Here is a 24,841-nt window from a genome sequence, read left to right as displayed (position 1 = left end):
TTCTAACAGCATACATTCTGTGCTAAACAGTAGGATTAAGTGAGATTGTAGAATCAGATACTTAATTTCTTCTGTGAAAGATTCATAAAACCAAAAACTGAATCAAGAGATGGGTATCTTCATCTATTGCAAGGGAAGTGAAGTATTGGGCCTCTGGGAGGTTTTTGTTTGTTTAAGTGAAAGAAAGTCACTATGCCTGCTGTTAATCTTGTAAGGGACTCCACTGAGGCAGTGCCACTTAATTCAGTCACCTTCTGATAGTACCTTATTGGCATTCAGGTCTACTGTAAATTCAGCTTGTAGCTCTTGGGATCATTATGACAAAACCAAGATGGTCTGAAAGATACTGAATCAGATGTCAAATACTTCTATGAAGACTTCTTTGCATTTTAGTACTCCCCGCTTCAGCCTATCCTCTCTCTTTTTCAGGCTTGTTCCCTAGCACCAATCCCCTCCTTTTTGTACAGAGAATTTATTTATAGATACACTAGTGACTCATTTTTCTGCAATTACACCTACCCATTTTCTTGCCTTGTTCCTCTTCCTTCAGCTTGATTTATACCAGCACCTCCTCCACCTTCAACCTCACTGATACGCCAAGATAACTAGTCTAGTGCATCCAGCAGCTGCCTTAAGTGCTGTTTTCAGATCTTCCCCATTCCAGTGCTTTCTTTGACCAGAAAGAACTTGCCATTGCTGTTTCACCCATTGAACCATCTGGCTGTACTGTGCACACCATTTAGCCTGGTCTAATCTCAATGACAGAATGTGAAACTCAAAGGTAGAAAGGTCCAGTTCAAAGGTAAAGCCAGCAAGAGCATATTACAGGAAATAAGGTGTCCAGTGAAGAGCTGCCACCCATCTGAGAACTGCAGAATGATGTAATGAGAGGTGTAGCAGATTTCTTTATCTGCTGAAAGGCAGCTTATTGTTAGAGAGCTTGACCAGGACTCAGGAACTGCTGGCACTGGGAGCCAGCATTGGCTCTTTCTTGGCCAGCTTCTCTCCCAAACACAGTGGTCAACGTGCAAGCAAAAGAACGACAGAACCAGCGCTTTTAAGGCACAATTGCACAGCCTCCTGCTTGTATAGCAATTGCATATTTTCCAGCTTAACTAGGCAAAATGGGTCACTGCTGTATCAGCTGGTGTCTGGAGAGGGATGGAGGGTAATTGGAAGCTAGCAAAAACGTTACTGTTGATGACTGGAAACCTGCCATTGCAGTCTGTGGTAAGGAGCCTAATGTCTGCAATGAAAATAATGTAAAGAGGCAAATCTTACCATCTGCCGCTTTTCAGTAGTGGGAAAAATGTCCTAATTATCAGGAAATGTCTATTGTACTGTGAATGATAAAGAGCTATTAGTTGGATTTACAGAGGAGTCTTGTTTAAGAAAAAAAGATGAGCAACAATAAGAATTAGTTCCTTTTCCCCACAACCCATAAAGCTTTAAAGCTCAGTTCTTTTTTCTTAACTAGGTTTTTGTCTTTCTCCCCACTTCCCCCTACTGTTGACTGGCACACTGTTAATCAAAGGATACTCGTGAGAGCCAGATTTACAGCATTTGTTTGTGTGCCTTAAACAGATCCTGTGTGTTGGGTGATATTTATAGCCTGCAGTTCTGTCAAAAGAAGGGAGGCCAGACCTCCAGGCTTCCTATCAACAAAGCAATGTAGGGCTAAATTACTGCAGTATCTGTTGATGCCAGATAAGCAGCTTGGATAAATATGCATTTAGGTTTGATTTATTTTAATATTTTTTCTTCCAAAATTTTCTTCTTCGCATATTGTGTAGTCTTTTTAAAGGTTCTCAAAGCAACTAGTTAAAGTTTGTTGCCAATCTCACTACTATTACCTTACTATGCTATTGTACCAAATAAAACTGAAGTGCTGTGCAATACTAATATCAGCTACAATATCAGTAACATCTAAGAGCAATTTAGACTATAAATATGATATTCAAAAGTGAAGTATAATTGCTTATAGCACTCACATTCACTTAACCAGAAGATGGTTTGGAAATGGCTTTCAAACTGCATTAGATTCTCTGGTTAGTAGTAATTTGATTAAAAATTATGCGATCTCAGTTCTTTCCACGAGTGACGCCACACATCCTAGAGTTCTTGCTGATAAAAGTTTATGCAAGGAAGTTCATTTAGTGTAACAGCATGGTGGGAGGGAGCAGGAGGAAGAGGTGTGACAAAAGTGAGCTCAGGGAAAAGAGTGCCATCATTTACTTAACAAAGTTTAAAATGTGGCAGACTTTAAAATGTGTCTAAATTGAACAGAATAAAAATACTGTTAATGTCTTCCCCAGACTATTAATAAGATGTCACCTACATCCTTGAAGTTGACTCTCAGACAGCTCAGAGAAGGAGCTTCCATGAACTTGCAAGAGGTACTCAGGATGGAATACAGACTAAGCCAAGCATGCATGGTAAGCAAGTAGCTGTGCCCTTTGTCCCTTGCCAGCCACAGGGGAGGAGCAGTTTATCAGAGACTGGGTTTTATGTAGATTACATCAAGGGATCATAGTTTATAGGTTTTAATTTTCAGTATCATCTTTGTGTGCTTTATATGCAACTTGAAGGAGACTACATTAATGATGGTCAGGTGGGAATGGTAGAGGGCTTCTGTTAAAAAACTATGAGAATATTAATATATGGATAGTTTTGTATTTGGACTATAATTTGAAACTGGTGTTCTTGAACAGATTTTCTGTTTAAATTACTTAGTCCTCAGTGCCTCAATTCCCAGCAGAAGGATGGGAGTAGTTATTTATCACTGCCTTTCAGGAATGCTGTAATAAATTTTTTATAGACAACAATAGATTTTAGTAGTATTTGTACTAAGGACTGAGTACTTGGACAACACACAAGAAAGTGATCCTTTCAGTACAACAGAGCTGCTAACTGAATTACCTGAACAAATACCTTATAAAGCTTCCCCATGGCAGCCTTATTGTTAGTCTTGTCACATTTTAAAATATATATTATATATCCAATTAAATGATTTGTGATGATTAAAGTAAATGCTTAGAAGTAAAAGTCTATCTAATTCTGATATGTTGTAATGCCTGACAGTATCCTTGCCATAGCTTTCCTGAAACTAGTATTGTTGCTCCACTGCTAGGGATCAAGTCTTACATTTACCTTTATCAAAAAATAACTGCATGTTTACAGGATTCCATTTAACTGCAAAGTGTTCCAAGTGTGCAGAATACATCACAACTCCTGAAGAGTGGCTTTTCTCAGAGGAATTTCTGATCTGACACACCTTAGCCCCCATCATGCAAAGCTCTGTATAATAAGAGATGCAGCACAGAGAGAGGACTTGCACTGTGGGAACACTGGTTGATCAGCTACAGTTCAACAGGCTGATTTTAAGAGATGTGGCTGCATTTAAGCAAGAAGATGTAGAGCTCTTTAATAAGTAAAGAGAAAGCCTAGAAAAGAACAGTACAAGCAGGATTTAACTGAAGCAGGGTAGGGGGAGATGGGATAAATTGAATCTGTCATGTTACATGTGTTTTGTTTTTTTTAATAATCTTTCAGAAAGGCCAGGACTTCTACGAAGGGGTTCGAGCAGGTAAGAATGCACACCAGAAACATTTCTCAAACTTAATAACATGCAAATCCAATATTGTGGTGCTTCTTTGGACATTACTAGTCTAGTAGTAATCTCTAAACTAGATTAAGTGCATGCAGCAACACCCCAGAGAACACTTCCCAGCTTTCCACAGTTTTTGCTTATTGGACTCCTGTATGGCCAAAATTTATTATTTGTTCCAAAGCACAAGAGCTGTGTTGTTTCTTTTGTGTAATCTCAGTTTCCTAACATTATTTCTCCACCTGGTTTCACCACTTCATTGTGAAAGCTCAAAATATATATAACACTGACAGTAGTGAGTAGCTGTGTGTATCATTTATGCCCACAATAACATTGCCACATTGCTGGTTCAGCCAGCTATAAGATGGTTTAAGACTCAAAAGTCAAGAACAACTCTGTGTAGAAAACCATTAGAACTGAGACTTACTTTCCCCCCCATGTCCAAAATATCTCAGTATAGAGGTGTCTTACTATTAAAAAAGTGTATCTGTAAACTTAATGGTAAATAATTCAGCATTTTAAGGCATTGGTCGAGGTAGGTGGCAGTAAAAGTAGAGCAGTGGCTCAGCAAGTTCATCTGGGGGACAGACTCCAATTCCGTCCTTGATCCCACTGCTGATTCACTGTGCAGTTTGTCACACCCAAAGTCACATCTGTTAGGAACTGTAGCAATTATTTATGTACTATTCAGTACAAGATGAAGTAGAGCACAGGCATTTCATTTTCCAAGGAGCTTACAGTACAAAGCATTTGGATGGATAACTTTTAGGTTGGACTTCTGATTCACAGTGATGTATACTCAAGTACGTGTTATCATCTCCTCCTCATTTCTTATATCTATCTTTATAAAGTAGTTTAAAATCCACTTGAGAAATGGATATTAGTGTTTGAGTGTTTGCTATTAGTAACACTGTATTAAAGATAGCCTGGGGTGAGAGACACCAAGTTGGTTTGTATAGCATGGAAAAAGTTTCTGATTTTAATTAATTAGTCTTTAGCACTTACTAGCAGAGACTCCTTTGAAGAATTTACCACACACATTGAGAAGTACGTGGTTTCCATAGTGTTGGTAATGGCGACAAGGAGATCTTACAAAGACTGTTCCTAGGATATTTTCTAAATTAGCATATAAGCTGCTGCAATGTAGTTATTCAGGAAGTGACAAACTCAAAGTCTGAGAGTCAGAGGAACACCAAACTGAATTCCTCCTTGTGAGGCACAAGGTCATGAAACCATCCGGGACTGCAGCACAGTACAAAGCAAGTCCCTTTCAGTATGGCCAGCAAATACACAAACTGCTTGTGAAGAAAGAGGCTGCAAGAACAGCAGTCAGAAAACTTTTCTTTTGCACAGGATGATGTAGCAAAAGCTTAGGTGTATCAGGGAAAGGAAAAAACCAAAACCACCCACCAGAGATCCAGCTGCACTGAGGGGAATACTGCTACTATTCCTAATTCATTCTTGAAGCACTTTTGTTCTCTGCTTACTGCATATATATTGTTCTCAGGTTTTCTGCCTTAGAATTGTTTCTCTTGTTTAAGAGAAGGTCTTGAGAATCTGACTCAAGATAATTTTTGTAGTTGGGTCTAATTTCATAAAAATCATTATCCAACAATGAGCTGAGTATTCTTTTTAATAGGAAGTGAGATTATTAAATACTTCACAGGATCAACCATAGTGAACAAAAACGATAAAGTGTTATGTATTGGCTTTTTCATAAAGCATTACCTTTCAAGCATTTAAAAGCCAGCTATTGACCCTGTCTACCACAAAAAGATCTACCACAAAATAATATTGAATTAAGAGAACCAAATTTTAGTTTAAGATTGTTTTTCAGCAGCAATGGCCAAAGGTCAGCATTTAATAATAGCTTTTATCTCCTTCAAACCATAATTTTAATAGGCATGCTAGGAAAGTAGTTTAAAAGCTTTTTAAACCTGCTTTGACCTGAGGTCAGAATTTCATTTTTCTTTCAGCCAGTTTTTTCAACCTTAAAGTCTGCTATGGCAAACAGTCCTTCCCTGTTTATGATTCTTGTGATTGGAGCTATTAAAGAAAAGCTAAAGCCTTAAAGCATAAACCACATAAATCGTATTTCATCAACATTTTTCCACATTATGGTAAATGTGGACTTTGAACATTATAGGTATCAGTTTTTTACCTTGATTTGTAAAATAAGGGGTAAACTAAAAAATGCAGAGGTCTGTTTTTTAATTCTTACTGCCTAAGAAAAAGCCATTTTTGGAGTCTGTGCTCAAACACATCCAGGGAGAGTACGAGCTCATCAGCAAATCTCAGGGACAAAAATCTGTTCAATTCCCCTCCTAACTGTGCAGGAACGTGCACTTGAAATGGAACTGTAAAGGTCTTCTAAATATTGCTGATGCTGCAGACTCGTTATTTCTGTACAGCTTCTGCCTCGTCTCCTGCAGAGCTGGCAGATGTGAGCCTTACCCTGGGCACCCCAGGGCCCTGCAGTAGGCAGAGAGAACTTCAGGTGCTTAGAAATATCAGTGTTTTGACTGTGCTGAAGGAAGCTAAGCAACACCAACACCAACTGAAGCCTGGTAAAGTCATGGCTACTGAACAGAGGGGCTTGGGATTTTTACTAAGAAAGGTAAAACACAACAATAAACACTTAACACAATGTCTGTGCTCAGTTACTTTTATATCAATGAACTTAGCCTACCTCAGAAGTCTTCAGAATTTGTATTCCATTCCTGTGGTGATCCATCTCAAGCTGGAGAAATACAGAACATACAGAAGTTAATGCAGAAAGGGAATATTTTCATGATGTTACTAGAAAACAAATATTTTAACTTATAAGACTAAAGACTTCATTGGAGAGACCATTATGAGCATTCAGTTTATCCACCAGAGTAAAACTGGCCACAAATCCAAAGAAAGATGAACTTGGTGAGACAGCAGTTCCCTGGAGTGGAGAACTAGCAGCAGTTACTACAGTGTGGCAGAGGTGAAGCTGTAGTAACATACACATGGACTTTCTTCCTCTAAGTGTTGGCTTTTGTGGATAACAGTTCATTTTGGCCAGATTGTGAACTTCAACTAAAATTGAAGAAAATCAGTAGGTAAGTCCTACACCAGTGGGACAGTTATGTCTTTTGATCCAAACCAATCAATGGTTTCACGTCACCATGTTTAGAATTAACTTGGAGGATCATAGTTTTTCAGGTTACCCAGTTGAATAACATAGTAAAATCACTATGAACAGGACATTTCTTTTAAGTATTTGCCACATGGGTTCTGTTCTCTGTGGAACTGCAGCTTCTATCTATATAATTGGTTACTTCTTAAAATTAGTGTTTATTGTTGCTAGGGAGTCCTTAGTCCTCTATTTGCAAGTAAACAGGTATAGGACTCTGATTTGCCTTTCTCTTTGAAAATGTAAGCTAAAGAGTTATGATGCCTGTATGTCTTTAGCTACAAAAATATTAATCAGTGCAGTTGACATCTGAATAGTATTTATTTTCTAGGTACTCTCAAGTGTTGGTTAAAGTGGAAAAGTTAAAGAGAAGTTTTCAAGTCACATTTTCTACTAAAAACTGGTAAACAGGCCATGTGTTTTGATAAGGCACAGTCTTTAGGTAGGCATTCTTTTCACTGAACTTAAAATCCCACCCCCTTACACATTTCTCATCGTGGGTATTTCTAGTTTACTCAGTAAGAACAAAGTTTGTTTAGAAAGACATGACAACTTACCACAAAAACCAGCTGTTATTCTTCAAACTTCAGGGTCTCTGTCTTCTGTTTACATGCCTTAGAACCATCCTACTTTGAACTCTTTCTCAGAAAACAAACAAACAAAGTCTGCTCTCAACAGAAGAACTCCAGAGGTGCTTCCTCTTCCTGCCCATCCTCTCTTAAGTGCTGTGGGCTGTGTTGGTCAGGAGGTCTCCCAGGACACAGGTGCATCTCCAAATCAGTTGCTGGCATCACTCACCTGAAGGGAATTTGTGTTGTGAGGGATGTTGGGCAGTTAGTGCATCCTAGAGAGCCACAGTTCCTGTAGCTGTTCTTTTTTAAATTATAAAAATGTCACATTCTGAATAGCATCTTTATGGGTTTCTTAAAGCCTGAAAGGTGATTGGAAGGATGTTCTGGAATTCCATTAATATTGATCATTTTTAGACACAAATGAACTCCCCCTTATTGTTCACTAGTGCAGCTGTTCTTGCTGGTCTTCAGTTTTCCTCTGATACAAGGAATGTTTTTTGGGATTTGATATTTTCTTGTTATACTTTTATATGTGATTCATTCACTGATCTATTTCCCAGGATACAGCATAAAGTCTATATAATCAGATTATTCAAATTGTCACAGTTAAATCTACACAGGTCTGCACTATCTGACAGTATTTACAAATAATCATTCTTGGTTTTCCCACAGAGATACTCTGCTTTACTCTTTCATCATGAATTATTTTATTATTAGTTTACACAATGTGTTTAAATTAGCTTTAGGCATTTAACAGCACTTTGAGGCATCTCCTACACTCTCCAAAGAGTCAGATTTTGCACAGAGGTGTGAAAGGCCTTGTCCAAAAGGAGCATCATAGATACTGTTCCCAGGTTCACATGGAAAAACATGTCAGGGAAGAGTGGCAGGTCTAACAGAAACCACTAATTTCATGTCTGTTCCTTCAAAGCTTGGACTGCTTCTGAAGTGATTCACCATTCCTTGTATCTTCAGGCAACTCCCAGATATGTCTCTAGACAGGCCACAACTCAAGATTTTTTATTAGAGTAGAAATATATATGTTACAAAACCTCTGCCTTCTCCAGAGCACAGTGATTTTTCTCAAACCCCATGTAACCACTGCAGTGATCTGTCTTGATGCAGTCTTTTAAATTAAATTTAATTTAATTTAATTCATTTTAATTAGAGGAAGTTTACAGGTAACTTTGGTGTCTTTCTGTTCCACCTGACAGTGCTGATTGACAAAGACCAATCCCCAAAATGGAAGCCACCTGCTCTAGAAGAAGTCAGTGATGAATTTGTGGACAACTGTTTTAAGCCACTGGGAAACGACGATCTCAAGTTGTAAAGACCAAGCCTATGGACATCTTATATATCTGCTCTAATTCTGTAATATAAAATTAATAGTAGTGTGATAAATTTTGACAAGACTCTTCTAACTAGCCTGACATTCACAAAGCTAATTTTTTGCGTTCAGGAATATTCTCTATAATGAGGAAATAATTGTATCTCTGGTTAGTAATGGGAAAAATCACTTCAAGGCAAATTGTTATTTTTACTGTTTTACACAATGATTAACATTTAATTTTTTTGCATCAGCTCTTAGTTTAGGAGGAGCCCTTGGGGAAGAGAGCACAGTTAAGGGGTGACCTAATAAGCAAGAAGTCAGGAGACCTCTTGTGTTCTTGATTCTGTCACTGATCTGTTAAATTGGAGTTGTGGCTCAGATTCTTCTCCATACAATGAAAATAAAATATACTTAAAGCTTTAAAAGTCAGAGCTACAAAGGAAAATGAAAGACAGAATTCATGGTGTTAAATAGCCTTTTAAATTAAAGCTCAGACTGACATACTATTAGTCTGAGAACAAGAAAGTGTTCTATTGATTTAACATCTGGTCATTATTCAGCCTTGCTATGTGCTCTAAACATTGTTCAAATGTCATAATATTGCCAGAGCCTAGAGCACACTTCTGTTTGATTGTATAGCCCATTTTTTAAAATGCTATTAAGTCTGATTGAACTCCATAATTAGTTTTTCATGATTGCAAAAATTTGCAAGTTTTTCTTGGTCTTACAGTGCTGAAGAAACAACTGCCTCAGACCTTTCTGTGAACACCAAGCAGCACATTTCCTGTGCATTAAAGGTTGCTGGGTTCTGATACTAATGCATGAAGTTATATATGACATAACCAGAGCCCCTTGATAATCTTTTTTTGGTGGGGGGATTATTTTTTCTATTGTGTGTGCAACACACAGCTACTAATCTTTCTTCAACATTACTCCTACGTGCTTTTGTAAGGTTTGTCAAACCACATATCTGTATTTCTTCCTACTTGTTTCTACAATTACAGGCAGGTCACAAATAACAGATTTTGGCTTCTCTGATGGTGAACCACCGAGGCTAAAGGAAGAAAACTTCTGTTCAAATAACACAGTCAGTAACCAGCAATGGGGAATCAAAAAGTCAGAGCTACAGCAGAACCATAATGGAGTTTTCAACGTTGGGCAGTTTTTATTACCAACAGTTATGGTCTGCAATGGCTTAAGGCTCCTTCCTTTCCAGGAGCTGTTGCCTGGAAACAAAGTCCAGGAAATTCAGGCAGCAAGGTGAACTACCAGAGTGACTTTCAAAAAATCAGAGGTGAGCAAATGGAGAGCAAAATCAAGAAAAATTGGCACCTTGCTTTGTTGCTATAATCTTTCAAGATAAAATTGTTAAAATTTCAGCTGCGATTTAACGTTACCATGGACATATTTGTTATGTCCTTGAGTTTATTTCCAAATGTACTTGAGAGATTTCATTAATACCCTTAGGGTAATTCTGAAAATATGACTTGAATTTCTACCTCAGGCTGGTTCTGTAAGAAGTGTAAGCTTCCCCCCCTTATTTTTAAAAGTTTTTATATGTTTTACATTCTTAAACAATGCCTATTTTTAATTTATTTTTTAAAGATTGGTTAATTTCATTATTTTTGTACAAAAGGAGCAGTCTTCAGTGACTACATTTAATGAAAAACACAACAGTTCCCAGGGAGCAGGGGTCATGCCTTCTCTGACTGTAAAGGACTTACAAGGTTTTAGCAAGAATATACTTCCCAATTCATAAACTTTGACTTGCATGTTCAGTTGCCTCCAAAATTTATGTGAACAGGAAATATCCCAGGCTCACGGTAACAAGATTCTGTCCAATCTGTTCATTTTTATCAAATAAAAGGCATACAAGCAGATGGTAAGTTGAATTTTATTTGGTCCACAAGAAAATATTTTCCACAAAAAATATTGTAAAAATATATTGTAGTGTGTTTTATTTGGGAATACTGATGTGTCTTACTCCAGAAATGTCAATTTTACAAAGTTGTGCTGCAGTTAATGTGTTTTGAACCAGTATTAGAATATCAAGTCCATCACATCATATCCACTCAGACTAATCTTAGGTTTCCTGGAGAAAATATAAAGCAAAAGTATTTTTAACTCCTAAACAGAAGTAAACAGTTTTGCAGAGTTTGCCAGTCCCAAACTCGAGTGCCTTTATTTCACACCATCAAGTCAAAGAATCAATGGCAACTTAGCTGGGAACCCAGTGTACGTGGGTTTATAAACTTTATAAAACTGTAGCACAGCTTAGCACAATCTAATGGTAAGTAAACAGTTGTAGTAGTATTTAGGTAAAGAAGTCTTCATTTTTATTATGTATTAGTATTGTGCCTATTGAATGTACAGCAGGGCTCTGGAAAGGGATCTCCTTCGATGTCTCACCAGACTGTGGTACTGAACAGGTGTTATTTATTTTTTATTAAGGATAAGTGCATTATTTATAAGGACAGCGTCTTGTAAAAGAGATGATTTTCCTGGTGAGAAGCTGCTTCCCTGTCGTTTGCAAGCTTGTTTGCTTTCCATTTGCTGCATGCTCTCCCTGAAGTGCCAGTGTCATGGAAAGCATCATAAACCAGCTGGAATTGCACTTCAGGCCATACTGAAGCTGCTGTAATCTTCAGGCATTAATGAGGGAAGATGAGGTTTGGGGCTGCAGGTAAATAAGTGACTGGCTGGACCCACCAAGCAGCACAGCCACCATCCCACACAGCAGGTTGTCCAAATGGAAGCAGTCTATGGTGCATGTTTAATTACACTTGGGTAACTTTCTCCTTTGGGGAAATTCTGAGTATTTATCAGAATGGATGCTGTGATGTAACTTCAGGCTGGTTTATCATTGTGCCTGCTGTTGGACCGTGCAGTGGCAGCCTGCCAAGGAAGAAGCTGCTTTCAGAAGTGCACCTGATATTCCCAAAGAGTGTCAGATGCTAAGGCTACATCCAAAGGAAGGATCTGAGACATGGCAACAGCAAAGCACTGCAACACCCAACTCCCCATGGCAGCCACCAAGGTGTCTGTGCCAGGGTCGAGGCAGATACACTGAATTGCACTCTGAAAGGGAGTGCAGTTTTTTATCTGCTGTTCACCTGCCTGGCCAAGAATGGCTGTGGAGCTTGGGATTTATTTTTTTTTAATTACCGTGGCTAGCTGTGTTAACATTCTTGAGTCAAGACTCATGTTAGAGTGGTTGCCCTTTTTCTGTAATAAAGCTTTGTTTTAGCTATAATAAGAATAGGAATCTTTAATACTGTGGTTAAACAATGCACAACTGATATGTACTGACCTGGTCAGTGTTTTGGCTTTGCTTTCTAACTCACCCTAATACACAGAGGTTTTTTTAGATAGAGCAAACATAGGGTATGATCTAATGTTTTCTATGCTGTAGAATTTCAAAGAACATCACTATTAGCAGTAGAATTTAAGTGAGCCATAATACCTTAGTCCCACTTTGCATATGGCTTTGAAGACAACTGTGTTACTTCAAAGAGGACATTACAGCATAAGCTGATTTTGTTCCCTTTTTCAGCAAAAGCTGAGAACAGTCTTAATAGCAGGGTCCAGTCTGGTCACTGGGAGTTAGTAGCAGTCTTGTGCTGTGCCACAAGCATTTTTCACTCTTTACTCTTGATAAAACCACTTCCCAATATAGGTGAATTTAAAATAACTAAGTTTGTGTCTCAGTGTTTGCAAAACAGCTTAATTCATAGACTGTCTTATGTCTGAGAATAAGCTAAAAATAACAGTTGACATGGTCCTCTCTCTGCTTGCTTCCCATTGCTTGAAAAATCATGCCTTGTATCATTCACTAGAACTACGTGTACCTTTTAAAAATAGTAACAGCTTTTGCCAGTATGGAAAGCATTTCTCTATAAAATGAAAACATAAAATGGGAAGCACTTTGATCTAGGAAAAAGAACTATGTCTTTTAAACTGGCCATCACAGAAAAAAGGAACAAACAGGTGGTAAAACACCAAGCTGTTTACAAGGCCTTCACTTTGCAACAACGTCCCTTTAAGATCAATGCAATCCATCCCATTCCTGATCTCTCAAACACTAGTTATGAGCACAGTGGGTCAGGCTGTGAGTCCTGGGGAAGCAGGGAGCAGTGTGTGGATAAAAGCCAGATAAAATGGGTGAAGAATGCAGCCCTTGAACTTTGGGCCTAAGGCTTAGTCACTAACTCAGTGCATTCAGGGCACTGCTCAGGGTCTGGGCTCCTGTGGCTCTTACTGGCACCACCATACACAGATTTACCAACAGATGAGCAAGAGCCCACAGAAGCTGCAGGAAGGTGTCCTGTCCCACAGGTGCTACTTTAGAGAGGAATTTTAGTGTAACAACAGCCATAGTTCCCATGAAACAAGTTGTCCTAAAACACTGTCACACCTTTGAAGGTTCATTTCACTAGTCAGCATCAGTAGTTTTTGCACACCTATCTGGGTTACAGTGAAACAACAAAACCAAATCCCGCCCAAACCAGCACCCTAACATGAAAATAAACCTAAACAAAACCCCAAACCCCCAAACCAAAAAACCAAAGAGCTTTGGTCTGAACACAGTGATCAGATGTCATCAACCTACCTTACTGCAGGATTTGACAGACTAGCTTTCATGCATTTACAGAAGCATCTGTTAATTATAATGCACTGTTTTGTCAATGCTGTCATGTTTCTCACTGGTTCACCTCAGAATGGAAGGTGAATAGTCTTGTCATCCATACGGTTCCCTGAATACCACTTGGTTTTATAAAATGCTTCTCATCACCTTCATTATTTTGTGGTATTATAGATTTAGCCAGGTCAAAGAATCAAAGTAAAATTTATGGCAGCAGTTACCTTTGCTACATGCAGACCTTGGTTTCACTTTAGCAAAATGCAGACAAATGTACCAAGCACAGAGAGTTCTTCTCACCTGCTAACAGGCCACTGATCTTTTATGCAGTACCTAGAAATAATCCACACTTTGTCACTCAGTGTTGCTGGGGCCTCTGTGGCACTGCTTGTACAGGTGGAGGGCAGCCACGTTCCTCTCATCTTCTTTTTAACTGTAATTTCTGGTCACATCCAACACATACAAAGACAGAATATACTCAACATACAGCTGATAACAAATGACACTTGATGAACAGATTCTACTGTGATCCAATTAGTTTGTTAGCAGTATAGGTTAAAAGGCAAACTTTTTTCAGCCTCTCCTTGCAAACCCATCCGTACAGTGGCAATATCCTCAAACCACAGCTGACTGTGCTTTATTTGCACCAGTACCACGTACAAACTGCTGCACAGACAGGACAGGCCGGTCCTTGCCAGGCTCAGGGGTTCAGGGCACGTCGCTCTCGATGAAGGGGATGTCGCTGTACTTGCTCTCCGTCACTGCCCACTGCTTCACCGCCTGCTCCAGGATCTCCCGGGACAGGCGCTGCGCGTAGTCCAGCACTATGGTGCTCGAGGGACCCTTCTCATCCACCTTCACCGCTATCAGAGAGGATTTCTCCCCAGTGCATCCTTCGGTGCCTCCCCCGATCTTTTCATCCGGGACAGCCTTCGAACCTTGACAGGCAGCCTTGGATTTGATGCATCCCATGGTACATTGGAAAACGCAGCTGCAAAATTCAGTTCAACAGCATGTTCTGATAACCTGGAAATGCTTTCCTTGTTTGATGCAGTGCTGCTGCTTCTTGCCAGTGGCCCCAGTTATTTTCAAAGAACAGAACATCTCCTTTTGTGCTTCTGAAGAAATCTGTCAAAATAGTGTTTCACAGAAAGGCAATAAATAGTTTACCACTGTCAGTGAGCTCCAAGGAAAGCTAAATTCACTACAGACGCCTGTAGAAGCAGCTTAAATAAATCTCTGCACAGTGTGCGTAAAATGTTTTTATCAGCAACATCCATCTACTACAAGCAGGGAAAGTTTGACCTGAATTCAAGCTGCCTTTGAATGCAACTCCCAGTACAGGATGGAAGCCATCTAGGAATGTAAAGGTCTTAGGAAAAAAATGAATTCTGTTTCTTCCAAGCTGGCAAGGCATTGCTGTTTTCCTGAAATTGCAAACGAACGTGTTTAACTCCAGGGACTGCTGCTGCTGCTGCAGGAAATAAACACCAAAACCACCCCACAGAAGCACCACACAACCAGCATAACCAGAGCCTTGTGTCGTGGCCATCACACGCCCTTTGGGCAGGGTGACACTAATGCCCAGTGTCATTCTGCTGTTGCTCAAGGAGGCTCAAGCACACAGCCACCAGACGCTATTCACAAGGAACAAGAGCTGTTTTCCTTTTTCCCCTGGAGAGGTCAGGGAAAGCAGCAGCAGCCTGCTGAGATCAAGGCAGGTCCAGCAGAGCCAGAGCACCGTTCTCACTAAAGCAGGACAACTCGACATCTGGAGAAAGGAAAGTGACCAATAAAACACCTGACAGGGTTCTTTTGAACTGCTCAAGATCCAGAACTGGCCCACTCCAAATTCTGGTATATGTTTTTGTTTACCAGCCTACAAACTGTTTCTCGGGCTATTTTCTCTCCACAGGCAAAGCAGAATCTCACGATATGCCTGACTTTGCTTGGCATGCACTTACCCACTTATCAGAGTTAACAGACTGCCAGCCAAAATAAAGACTGTGCTGCACAGAAACCAACTGTTCCCTACAGCTTCACCCGATGACGTTGTACTAAGGTCAGCCAAAGTTAAAGATTTTTTTGTAAATAGCCTTTGAAAATATAACCATGGCAAAGATGTTAAGCCTTATTTATATCCTTTATACACTGGAGGAAATAGAGCCTCCAGTCCAGTAACCTGACCACAGGCAAATATTTGCAGAGGAATCAATCCCATTTGCAGGCAAATGGTGCTTCACAGGTAGGATGGGACTTACCCAGTCCAGTAGCTGACTCAGGAGAAGCAGTCTCCTTGGGACAAGCTCCTCTCCTCCTTTTTGCTAGTTCATAAAAATCTTCACTACCTGTCTGTAGGGCTGAAGTGCCAGCACACAGAAGGGGTGGATGGTGTTCCTGGCAGAAAGTCAGACCTAAAGGGCTTCTGAAACCACAAAGTCCCTACAAATGCTTTTTAATACCTTTAGCTTTGTATCAGAATATTTCAGTGTTGTAGAGGAACGTTTGTAAAACACTTCATTAAAGTTCAATAAGTTTCTTTTGTGCCTATTGAGATGCTGCAGCACATGCCAATGTGTTTTAGAGGAGGCAGCACAGTTAACAAGCCTGTAACATAAACCGTGCCAGGATTCGTGGTTTTACCCAACACGGAGGAGAGCTAAGCTGTCAGTGAGATTTTTATTGTAATAACTTGTAATTAAACGAGTAAAAGGCAGGGTTAATAACTTGTCATTAGACAAGTAAAAGGCAGGATTCCCTTCACTGCACAAGAAACTCCATTTATCCCTACGGACACTTATAAAAACCCATGAGCTTTGTACCCATGTCTATCCACCACAGACACTGAGCAAACCAGACACCAAGGAGAACCTGAAAGCACTTCAGATACCTGAATAATTCAAAACTTCCTAACAGTAATATCTTGGGTATGTCTAATTTCAATATTTACCATTAATAAAACATTAATAAAAATAACTTCCACTTGCTCTTCTGGATAAATAGGTAGTTAGAAGTCTACAACATGGCAAAGAATCACTAACAGCAGCTACAACCCAGCACTGCTGCTACCCGACAGCTGCAGTCTTGACCCAGCCAAGGTGATACACTGGGAGGGACATGGGTGTGCTGCCCAATTCCTTCTCACTACATTACTGGTAACAAATGTACTGTTATCATAGTTTATCCTTGACACTTTACTTAAAATAGATGAAAAAATCCAAATCTGAATAGTCCAAGTTTGGAGCCATGGTCTCTTATGTGTTATTCTTTTTTTTTTCTTCCTTTTTTTTGGGTGCTTTTTCAAGGAGGTCTGATAAACAGAAGCCAGCTGTAGTTAGTATTTTATCATTGCTTTGATGTTTCCCTCCTACAACCAGAGACCTCTGTTAGGGGACACCAGCAGATGAGTTAGTGTCTAGAGAAAAGGAGGGAATGTGAGGTAGGGAGAAATTCCCTAAGGTCAGCATCTTCCTCTGCAGGATTTACCTCTGTTCCCACCCTCTTACCTCTGCCTTTTCATTTGGGCTAAACCGAATTGTGTGACTGTCCTACACAGAGGGAAGGGTGGGCTATAAAGCTTGTAGACAGCAAGGTATCCAATACAAATCAATTGTTCCAAATCGACTACTAGTTTGACTTAAAAGCAAAGTTATCAACCCTGGCTTAAATCCTTGCCTGTTGCTGATTCCATTATTTATAGAGCTCAGTACTTTCTAAGTTGCTGCAGGAAGTTTGCCCGCTCTACTGGAGTTAATAATTGTTGGCACAGAAATGACTGCAAATGAAGCTGCCCTCAACCTTCTGAGTGTTTCCTTGTTTTTCTGACAACCATTGCTTGCACACACGTGGTGAAGAGCTGTTTAAATCCTCTCTGCCTCAATCTCATCTCCAGGGTGTTCTGACGGGGATTTTAACATCTCTACCTTTCCCCACAAAGCTCACAACCTCAGAGGGAAAAAAAAGAAACCAAAGTAAACCAGTTCATTTTACTTCCAGCATGATGTTTCATTCAGTAACTGCACAAGGCAAAATAGTCTGATAGGAGCCTGTTTCTTTCAGTGTCCAAGCTTTAAGCTGTTGCCAATTGTGTCTCAGAAACCACTGGTTTCGATGCTCAAGCCAAAATCTCTGTAGATGCAGTTCCGCACATGACAAGCTGGAGGCAGAGGTCAGGGAGCTCAGTCTGCTCTGCTACACTCTCAATTGGCAGTCAGAGCAGCACCATCACAAACCTTAACACATCTTCTCTTTTTAAAGACCGATTTTTCAGTAAGTGAAATGTTGAATTAGTTAATCCAAAAAACACAGGCTCCCGGTCGTGCTCGATTTCAGTCCATGTACAGACAAAATGTTTTTAAGTACTTCAAACAACAAACACGGTGTATTACTTTAAGGTCAGGTGGTGTTTCACTACGATGTTATTTACTACATGTATGCCCTGTGGTAATACAAAGAGAGAGAAAATATTGAGGGAGTGGTAGGTACCACGTAGCTGAACTCACCTGGCACGTGAGGGCTTAAGCACTGTCTCTGCCAGCCTGGCCAAGTGCTTCCTGCCAAGGTAAGTTCATTTCTAACCTACTGAAGGAAACAAAACAATGGTGAAAGAATGCCTGCTATTAGATGATTTAAAATACAGGAAAAAAAGCACTGATAGAAACTGCCATTTTATTAAACAAATAAGACTTCTTAAGGTATTAAAATAATAAAAATAATTACAAAAGGCTAAACGTGAGCTATCAAAAAATAAGAGTTTCACCTGCCCTCTTCAATACAACTGCATATGATGAAGGCAGGCAAAAGAGAAAGAGTTTTGCTGTTATGCAACATCTCTAGCTATCTCAGGCAAATAAGTTCCTGCTACCATTTAAAGGTTTTCCATCCTCGAGAACCTTGGAAAAAACCTTGAAGTTCAATATTGTACTGCAAGGAATTGCTTTCTGTAACACTTTCTGTTACAGCAGTCACCAGATTAAAAATCAGTCATACTTTTCAGAAGAGCTTAGTGCAGCTTTGCCCAGCTGAAGACAGCAAGTAATCTCTGCTGTGACAGAGCCAAGCTCCTCACTTCCCAAACCTTTACATCCTTGTAACCCTCCTCTGGGCAGTTCCCTCTGAGTTTTTCCCTCAGCATCCACAAGAGAAGCTCAATGTGCTGCTTACCAAAACCACGTCTGCTTCTAACGGGTTGTCCCCCTTGTCCCCAGTAGAGCACAGACACCTTCACTTCTGGGACTCTGCAAAGGGAACCCAGAAACAGAACTTAGCACTCGCCAAGATGTCAGAGGTACATGTTATCACAGAGCTGAGAATCTGTAGTGCTGGCCTTGCAGAGGTCTGTTTGTCTTTTCTCATACACAGAACTTGACTTTGACAAAGGTAAAAGGATGATACAGCACTTAATAAATTAAATTGAATGACAGGCTGCAACAATTTATGTACAGCACCTAATCCCAGGCACAGAGTGGGGCCACTGCTCGGGCAAGTGGCTCCTGACCATATGCAGGATGCCAACCTCCTTCCACAGCAAATCCAGTTAAGGATGACTTCAGCAAGGATATAGGAAGGGTAATGTGCCCCATCTTTTGCCTAAGCCTAAAAGTTCTCTCCTGTATTCCTTTCTCCCTCTCAGAGCTTCTGCTGAGACCTGGACCTTGACTGTCCAAGCACACAGGGAGAACATTCAGATAATCCCAGTGCTGCTATTAGCATGGAGACAACAAACATTATTCTGTAACAGAGATATTCAAACTTTGAGTTTGGGCAGGTGACCCAGCTGACCCACCAGCAGAGGTGAACCAAGCAGCACTTAGGCATCCACACCTCTGAACTGCACCCAATGGCATTCAGTATTCACGTCCTCCAGGCGATAGTGGAGAGAAACAGAACCCCACAACACCCTATTCCTGCCTCTCCCTAACAAGGTGGGCTGTTGCTCGGGAGCACACACGGTGCTGTGCCTTTGGATATTCTGCAGCTTTGAGCAGAGCAGCGGCACACAAATGGCAGAGGGATGAATCACTCCCTCCGTGCACAGCGTCGCCTCCGTCGCTGCAGGACTCAGAGGCTCCCCGTGCAGAGCAGCCCCAGGCAGGGGCTCCCAGGGCAGTCCAACCCACCAGCTTTCAGTCCTGCCTCTCCTTAACATCCAGCTTCCTGCAAATCCTACAGGAGACGCACTGTATAACATTTACTATAACAACTCCTTCTAATCATAGGAAAATGAAGTTTAAAAAAGCTACAGTTATTTTAAGACAAGCCCAATACCGAAGATGCAGCTACCTCAGGCAATCACTGAAATACCCAAATATCCCAAAACAACTCAGGCAACGAAAAGCAAAAATAGAGCCCTCATTCCTCACAGGGCTGTCCCCTCCCTCTCATGCTGCTTAGTGCCAACAAGAGATAAGAGCTACAGATTGGAAAGGGCTGGATGCAGCAACCACAAACAACTGCTGTGCAGGATTAGCATATAAGTGAAAGTCTCCTGGTTATCTGTCTCAGGATACGTGCTGGAATTTCAAAGGCTTGGGTTTTTTCCCTTCCCTGTCCAGAACTGATAAAGGTTTTCCAGGTTTTTAAGCCAGTTTGTAACTGAATGGAGAAATTACACACTTGCTTTTCAAAATCAGGCACTACCTCTAGTTTACTTTAAAAGGCTTTTCAATAAGAGCACAGTTGATCACAGAATCATAGAATCATTTTGGTTGGAAAAGACCTTTCAGGTTTTGTCCAGCCGTTAACCCAGCACTGCCACGTCCACCACTAAAACATATCCCTTTTACATGGGATGCTGGCCACATCTACATGACTTTTAAATACCTCCAGGGTTGGTGACTCCACCACTTCCCTGGGCAGCCTGTTCCAATGCCTGACCACCCTTTCAGTGAAGAATCTTTCCTAATATCCAACTTGAACCTCTCCAGGCACAATTTGAGGTCATTTCCTCAGGACCTACTGCTTGTTACCTGGGAGAAGAGATCAACTCCCACCTGTCTACAAACTCCTTTCTCAGTCAGAACACTGAGTTACTTAATGGAGGCAATTTCCATGTCACATTTCATCTCTCAAGCACTTAAGTAATGCATTTAAGGAACATGAAAATCTCAAAATTAGAGGGAAAAAACAGGAGAGAGGAAAATGTTTCTTCTTACTTCACTTTATGATTTACACGCACAGTGGGAATGAGGTTTTTTTGCTGTTAAATAGTACAGCTGTGCTGATATGAGTCTTTATGCTGACAAACTCCGGAAGCCTAAAACAAGTACTGACCTTAAAAAAAAAAAGGCAAAACCCCCACAAAATAAAAAAAAAAAAATCCCATCCCACCCAGCCTCCCCCACCAGACAAACAATCGCAGAAGCCAGGAACAAAAACAAGTGCTTTCTGCACTGTTCTGGCAATCTCACCCAAGCTCTGGGAAGTAGCAAGCAAAGATGAAGTACCAAAAGAAACCTTTGGGTGAAAATACCAATAGTTCAGAGAACAGCAGTGCCAGCAGGTACAGCCCTCAGCAGCCACAATGTTATTTTTCATCCAGGAAAAAGAAGTCTTGTTAAAAGCAAAGAACACTCTGTGCTTGGTAGCTGTCTAATTTCATGAAAGTAAAACTGTACCCAGTCAGCCTGTCCTGAAATCCTCCCTCCTCCCTCCAGTGCAGCGGTTTATTCACCAGAACTGCACACAGCTCAGAGCAGCCTGAAGGCAAGAGGGGAAGAGGATGCTGAAAACTTCTTACAGGTTCTGCTCATGTTTTAACTAAGCTGCTTGTCCAAACAACCATCCATATATGCTACCATTATGTCCGAATTTGGCCAGAAATACTTACAAAGTACTAATTCTGTTTAATTTTTCCATGCCGGGTGTTTTTTTTCCCCAATGTCTCAGACTACAGGTAAGCAAACATTTACCACTGCAGACTCCACCAGACCACAGACAAGAAAGAATATTAACTTAACCTACCCCTCTGTGAAGAAGAGCAGGATGCCCACTGTTGATGAAAGCCTGTTTTCTAAATGGGTAAGAGCAAACCAGTGGATTTCCTTAGCAAGCCCACAGCAAGGCTATAGAAGAAAGGGCATGAAGAAGATGCAGAGTTTCTGAGAAACCCCATATGCAGGAAGCTTAGCCAAGACTTAAGGAACCCAAGTACACAAACTATAGAGGAATGATTATGGAAGGGAAAGCTACTAGTTATAGAGAAGATCCCAAACTCTCCAAGAACCCCAATACAAAATAATGCTGAAAATTGATGAGTGAACTGAAACAAAATATCAGAAATGGACATAAAGTTTTTGATGTAGATTCACAGCTGTTTCCTTGCCCTACATAACATGGAAGGATACAGGTTCAACACATCTTTCAGCAAAGCCCACAGTTCTTGTAATTATCAACCCCACCCCCATCTGTAGTAGCTGCATATCCATAGCCTGAAGATCATTCCCACAAACATTCCCCCACAGCAGGGGAAAATGCAAGGTGTACCACCAAAGCTGTCAGAGACTCTGGCCAAGCCCCACACTGAGGTTACACTGCTCTAAGGCATGGCACTGGGTCCAAACAAAGTGGCCTCTTGGTTTATTAAGATGCTGTAACACTGTTTTGAATGAACTAGAGTGGAAACTGAGATTTTCCTCTACATACATTGTACAGCTTCCATCCCAACAAATCAATTGTGGAGTCACAGCCTACCTATTAACAGTCCTCTTCAGGAATACATTACAGCACCAAGCTACTTACACTCAAGCTACAGCTTAGGATCTAGCCTTGTTTGTAAAGGTGAATTACTGTCCCCCACAGGTGCCAGGCAGAGACAGAGCACTGCAGATGAAAACGAGGGATGCACAAATCCTTACAAGCAAGAAAGCCCCTCCTGCTGCTATCACTGGCTGCTGCCCAGCCTGGGGATCCTGCCAGCAAGAACTGATGAGCAGCAGCAGCAGCAGCTAAAACAGTGGATCGGTATCTCAGTCTGACAGGGTCGTGCTTTATTGTAGTAGCTGTCACAAGATTCAACTACAACCATATGGAGCTGCAGACCATAAGGTATGAATGAGGCACTCTGGCTTGCTTTGTGATGCCCTTAGGAAAGCAAAGGCTCTGCTGGATTAACACAAATGAAAGTCAGAAAGAGGGAGACGGCCAGGATGTGCACAAGAAAGGCAGCACAGAACCCCATTCTGTTCTTTAATCTCCAGAAGCCAACTGTAAAAAGGCGAATCAGACTTCGGAAAGTAGCAGGAAAGCCATTTTTCCACATCTCACATAGGAAGGTGCAGGAAAACACAGCTCCACGGTTTAAAATCGTAACTATTGATTGGCAGAAATCAACCGAGGAGCAAGAGAACAAAGTGACAAGGTAACAACCAGATGCTCCAGCTGTACAAAAGCTGCCCAGAACTGCAACAAAGAACTATGTCAGCCTTAAAAATCACTCTGTCTCACGGCTCTCCCCCGGTATTTGTTTCCTTGAATTTCATCCCTCCGAACGTGCCAGCTCCTACTTGTAGCAGTCGCCGCCTTCGCGCCTGGGACGCAGGGAGGCCGCCAGCCAGGCGAGGCAGTCGTGCCCCGCACAGCCGGGCAGCACGGCCGGCTCTCCCCAGGGCCCTGCCCATAGAAGACACCTTGTCCCCAGGGCCACGAGCATCACCAGGCTCTACCCAACCCCCCGCGCAACTTGCACAAACCAAGATGATTTCAAAGCAAGAATGTGCTCGGCAGAACATAATGTTCAGAAGAAAACTAATTTGTATGTACTTGAAGGTTAAAAATGCCACTTTGTTAAGGCTACAGTATAAATCCCTCTTTTTTACCTTTTTTTTTAAAAAATTCCTATATTTAGGAGCCTAATTTGGACTCCTACTTCCTGAACTATGAGAAAGCATATGACATTTTTAAATGTTTTACAATTTTTGCCGTGGCAGATCTTACACTGCTAAATCTGTATTTTATAATGTGCCAGATGAAGGCAAACTGCCCTGTATGGGTTTGTGCTGAAGCTTATCAAAGGTATTCGTGGCAGAACAGGCAGGGGCTGACAAACCCTCACACCACCTCGGCCAGCAAATACACAAGTGTCACGTCTTCCCCTGCAGCAGGAACACAGCTTGGAGAGGACCTGCCACGCCGTTTACCTTCCCACTCTGCATCATCCCCACTGATGTCCACAGTGCCACCTCACCCCAGGAATTCCTGCGGGCGCCCCACTGGAGCGGCTCAGTTTCGAGGACTCCGTGGCCGGCAGCCTCACCACGAGATGATGGGAGGAGTAAAGGCAGGACCGCCGCCTGTCCCGAAAAACGCCACCTCAAAGCCCGGCTCTCCTTCGCCTCCTCCACAGCTCAGGAGGCTGCAGGCCGGTCGTGCCCGCGGCCACGGCTCGCCCCGCCGGCGGGCGCATCCCTCCCCTTCCCGGCTCCCCCGGTGCCCGCAGGACCGCGGCCCCGAGCGATGGAGCCGCGCACCTACCGGCGCGCCGGGGCGGTGTCCGTGCGGGCAGCATGCTGCAAGCGTGGCCCCGCCAGCACGATCCCCGGCTGCCCCTTCCTCCGGAGGTGCCCGCGGGGTCCGGCCCTCGTCCCGCCGACGCCGCCGCCTCCTCCAGGCTCCTGTTCCTGAACGGCAAAGACGCAAACCCACCGTCAGAGCCCATGCTGGCAGCACCCCCCGACCCCCGCCCGGCCCCGCGGCGCTCGCACGGGTGGCGCCGGGAGGGCCCCCCTCGCCCGCCGCCGCTCACGCCGCTCCCGCCGCTCCGCCGGGCGCTCCCCGCCCTCCCCGGGGCGGCGGCGGCTCCGGGCGGGGCGCGCAGGGGCGGGAGCGCCGCCGAGCCCCGGCCCGGCACCTGCCGCCCCGCCCCGCACGGTCCCCTGCTGTCCCCACCCCGGCCGCATCCCTCCGCCCCGGCGCCGCCTCAGCGCAGCAATGGGCCCTGCCATTTAAAATGAGGGGAAAAAAGGGGGGGGGGGGGGGGGGGGGGGGAAATCACCCAGGCAGGAAAGCCGCCTCTCATTGGCTTCTCCTCCTTTAAATCCTCCTCCCCCTCTACTCAGCCCTACTGAGGCACATCTGGAGCGCTGTGTCCAGTTCTGGGCTTCTCAGTGCAAGACAGACGAGGAGCTACTGGAGAGGGTCCAGCAGAGGCCACAAAGATGATGAAGGGTCTAGAGCATCTCTCTTGTGAGGAGAGACTGTGAGATCAGTCTAGAGAAGACTGAGAGGGGATCTCATTAATGCATATAAATATCTCAGAGTTGGTTGCCAAGAGGATGGTGCCAGACTCTTTTTTGTAGTGCCCACCGACAGGATGAGGAGCAATGGCCATCAACTAAAACAGAAGTTTCACCTCAACATGAGGAAGAACTTTACACTGAGGGTGGCAGAGCAATGGAACAGCTGCCCAGGGAGGGTTTGGAGTCTCCCTCTCTGGAGACATTCAAACCCCACCTGGACATGTTCTGTGTCACCTGCTCTAGGTGACCTTGCCTTCATAGAGGGGTTGGACTGGATGATCTCCAGAGGTCCCTTC

General features: G+C 42.4%; 2 protein-coding genes across 6 annotated transcripts in view; one reads left to right on the top strand and one right to left on the bottom strand.

Annotated features, from left to right (window-relative positions):
- Positions 1-10,552, top strand: part of HIBCH (3-hydroxyisobutyryl-CoA hydrolase) — a 41,685-nt gene extending 31,133 nt beyond the window's left edge. For 3 of the 4 annotated variants that reach the window (XM_032693529.1, XM_032693531.1, XM_032693530.1), the window contains 3 exons: positions 2,316-2,435; positions 3,553-3,586; positions 8,557-10,141. In XM_032693529.1, the coding sequence (XP_032549420.1) occupies positions 2,316-2,435; positions 3,553-3,586; positions 8,557-8,672 (270 nt within the window). In that variant the 3' untranslated portion in view covers positions 8,673-10,141. Of the gene's footprint in view, positions 1-2,315; positions 2,436-3,552; positions 3,587-8,556 lie in introns of all 4 variants that reach the window. The other variant, XM_032693528.1, reaches the window with a different exon arrangement.
- C7H2orf88 (chromosome 7 C2orf88 homolog) lies at positions 10,551-24,068 on the bottom strand. Of its 2 annotated transcripts, none has more exons than XM_032693532.1 (5): positions 24,053-24,068; positions 23,782-23,927; positions 18,475-18,548; positions 17,814-17,892; positions 10,551-14,439 (listed from the first exon to the last, which is right to left on the bottom strand). In XM_032693532.1, the coding sequence occupies exon 5, from the start codon at positions 14,281-14,283 to the stop codon at positions 14,020-14,022; it is 264 nt and encodes an 87-aa protein (XP_032549423.1). In that variant the 5' UTR covers positions 14,284-14,439; positions 17,814-17,892; positions 18,475-18,548; positions 23,782-23,927; positions 24,053-24,068; the 3' UTR covers positions 10,551-14,019. The 2 variants fall into 2 exon arrangements, with proteins under 2 accessions (XP_032549423.1, XP_032549424.1); XM_032693533.1 differs by having other exon boundaries at positions 17,814-17,889.
- Between the last annotated feature and the right edge of the window lie 773 nt (positions 24,069-24,841).

The sequence above is a fragment of the Chiroxiphia lanceolata genome, chromosome 7 (assembly GCF_009829145.1).
Source record: "Chiroxiphia lanceolata isolate bChiLan1 chromosome 7, bChiLan1.pri, whole genome shotgun sequence".
NCBI classification, from domain to species: Eukaryota; Metazoa; Chordata; class Aves; order Passeriformes; family Pipridae; genus Chiroxiphia; species Chiroxiphia lanceolata.
Note: the sequence above shows the minus strand (reverse complement) of the source record. Positions and strands in the feature narration are given on the sequence as shown.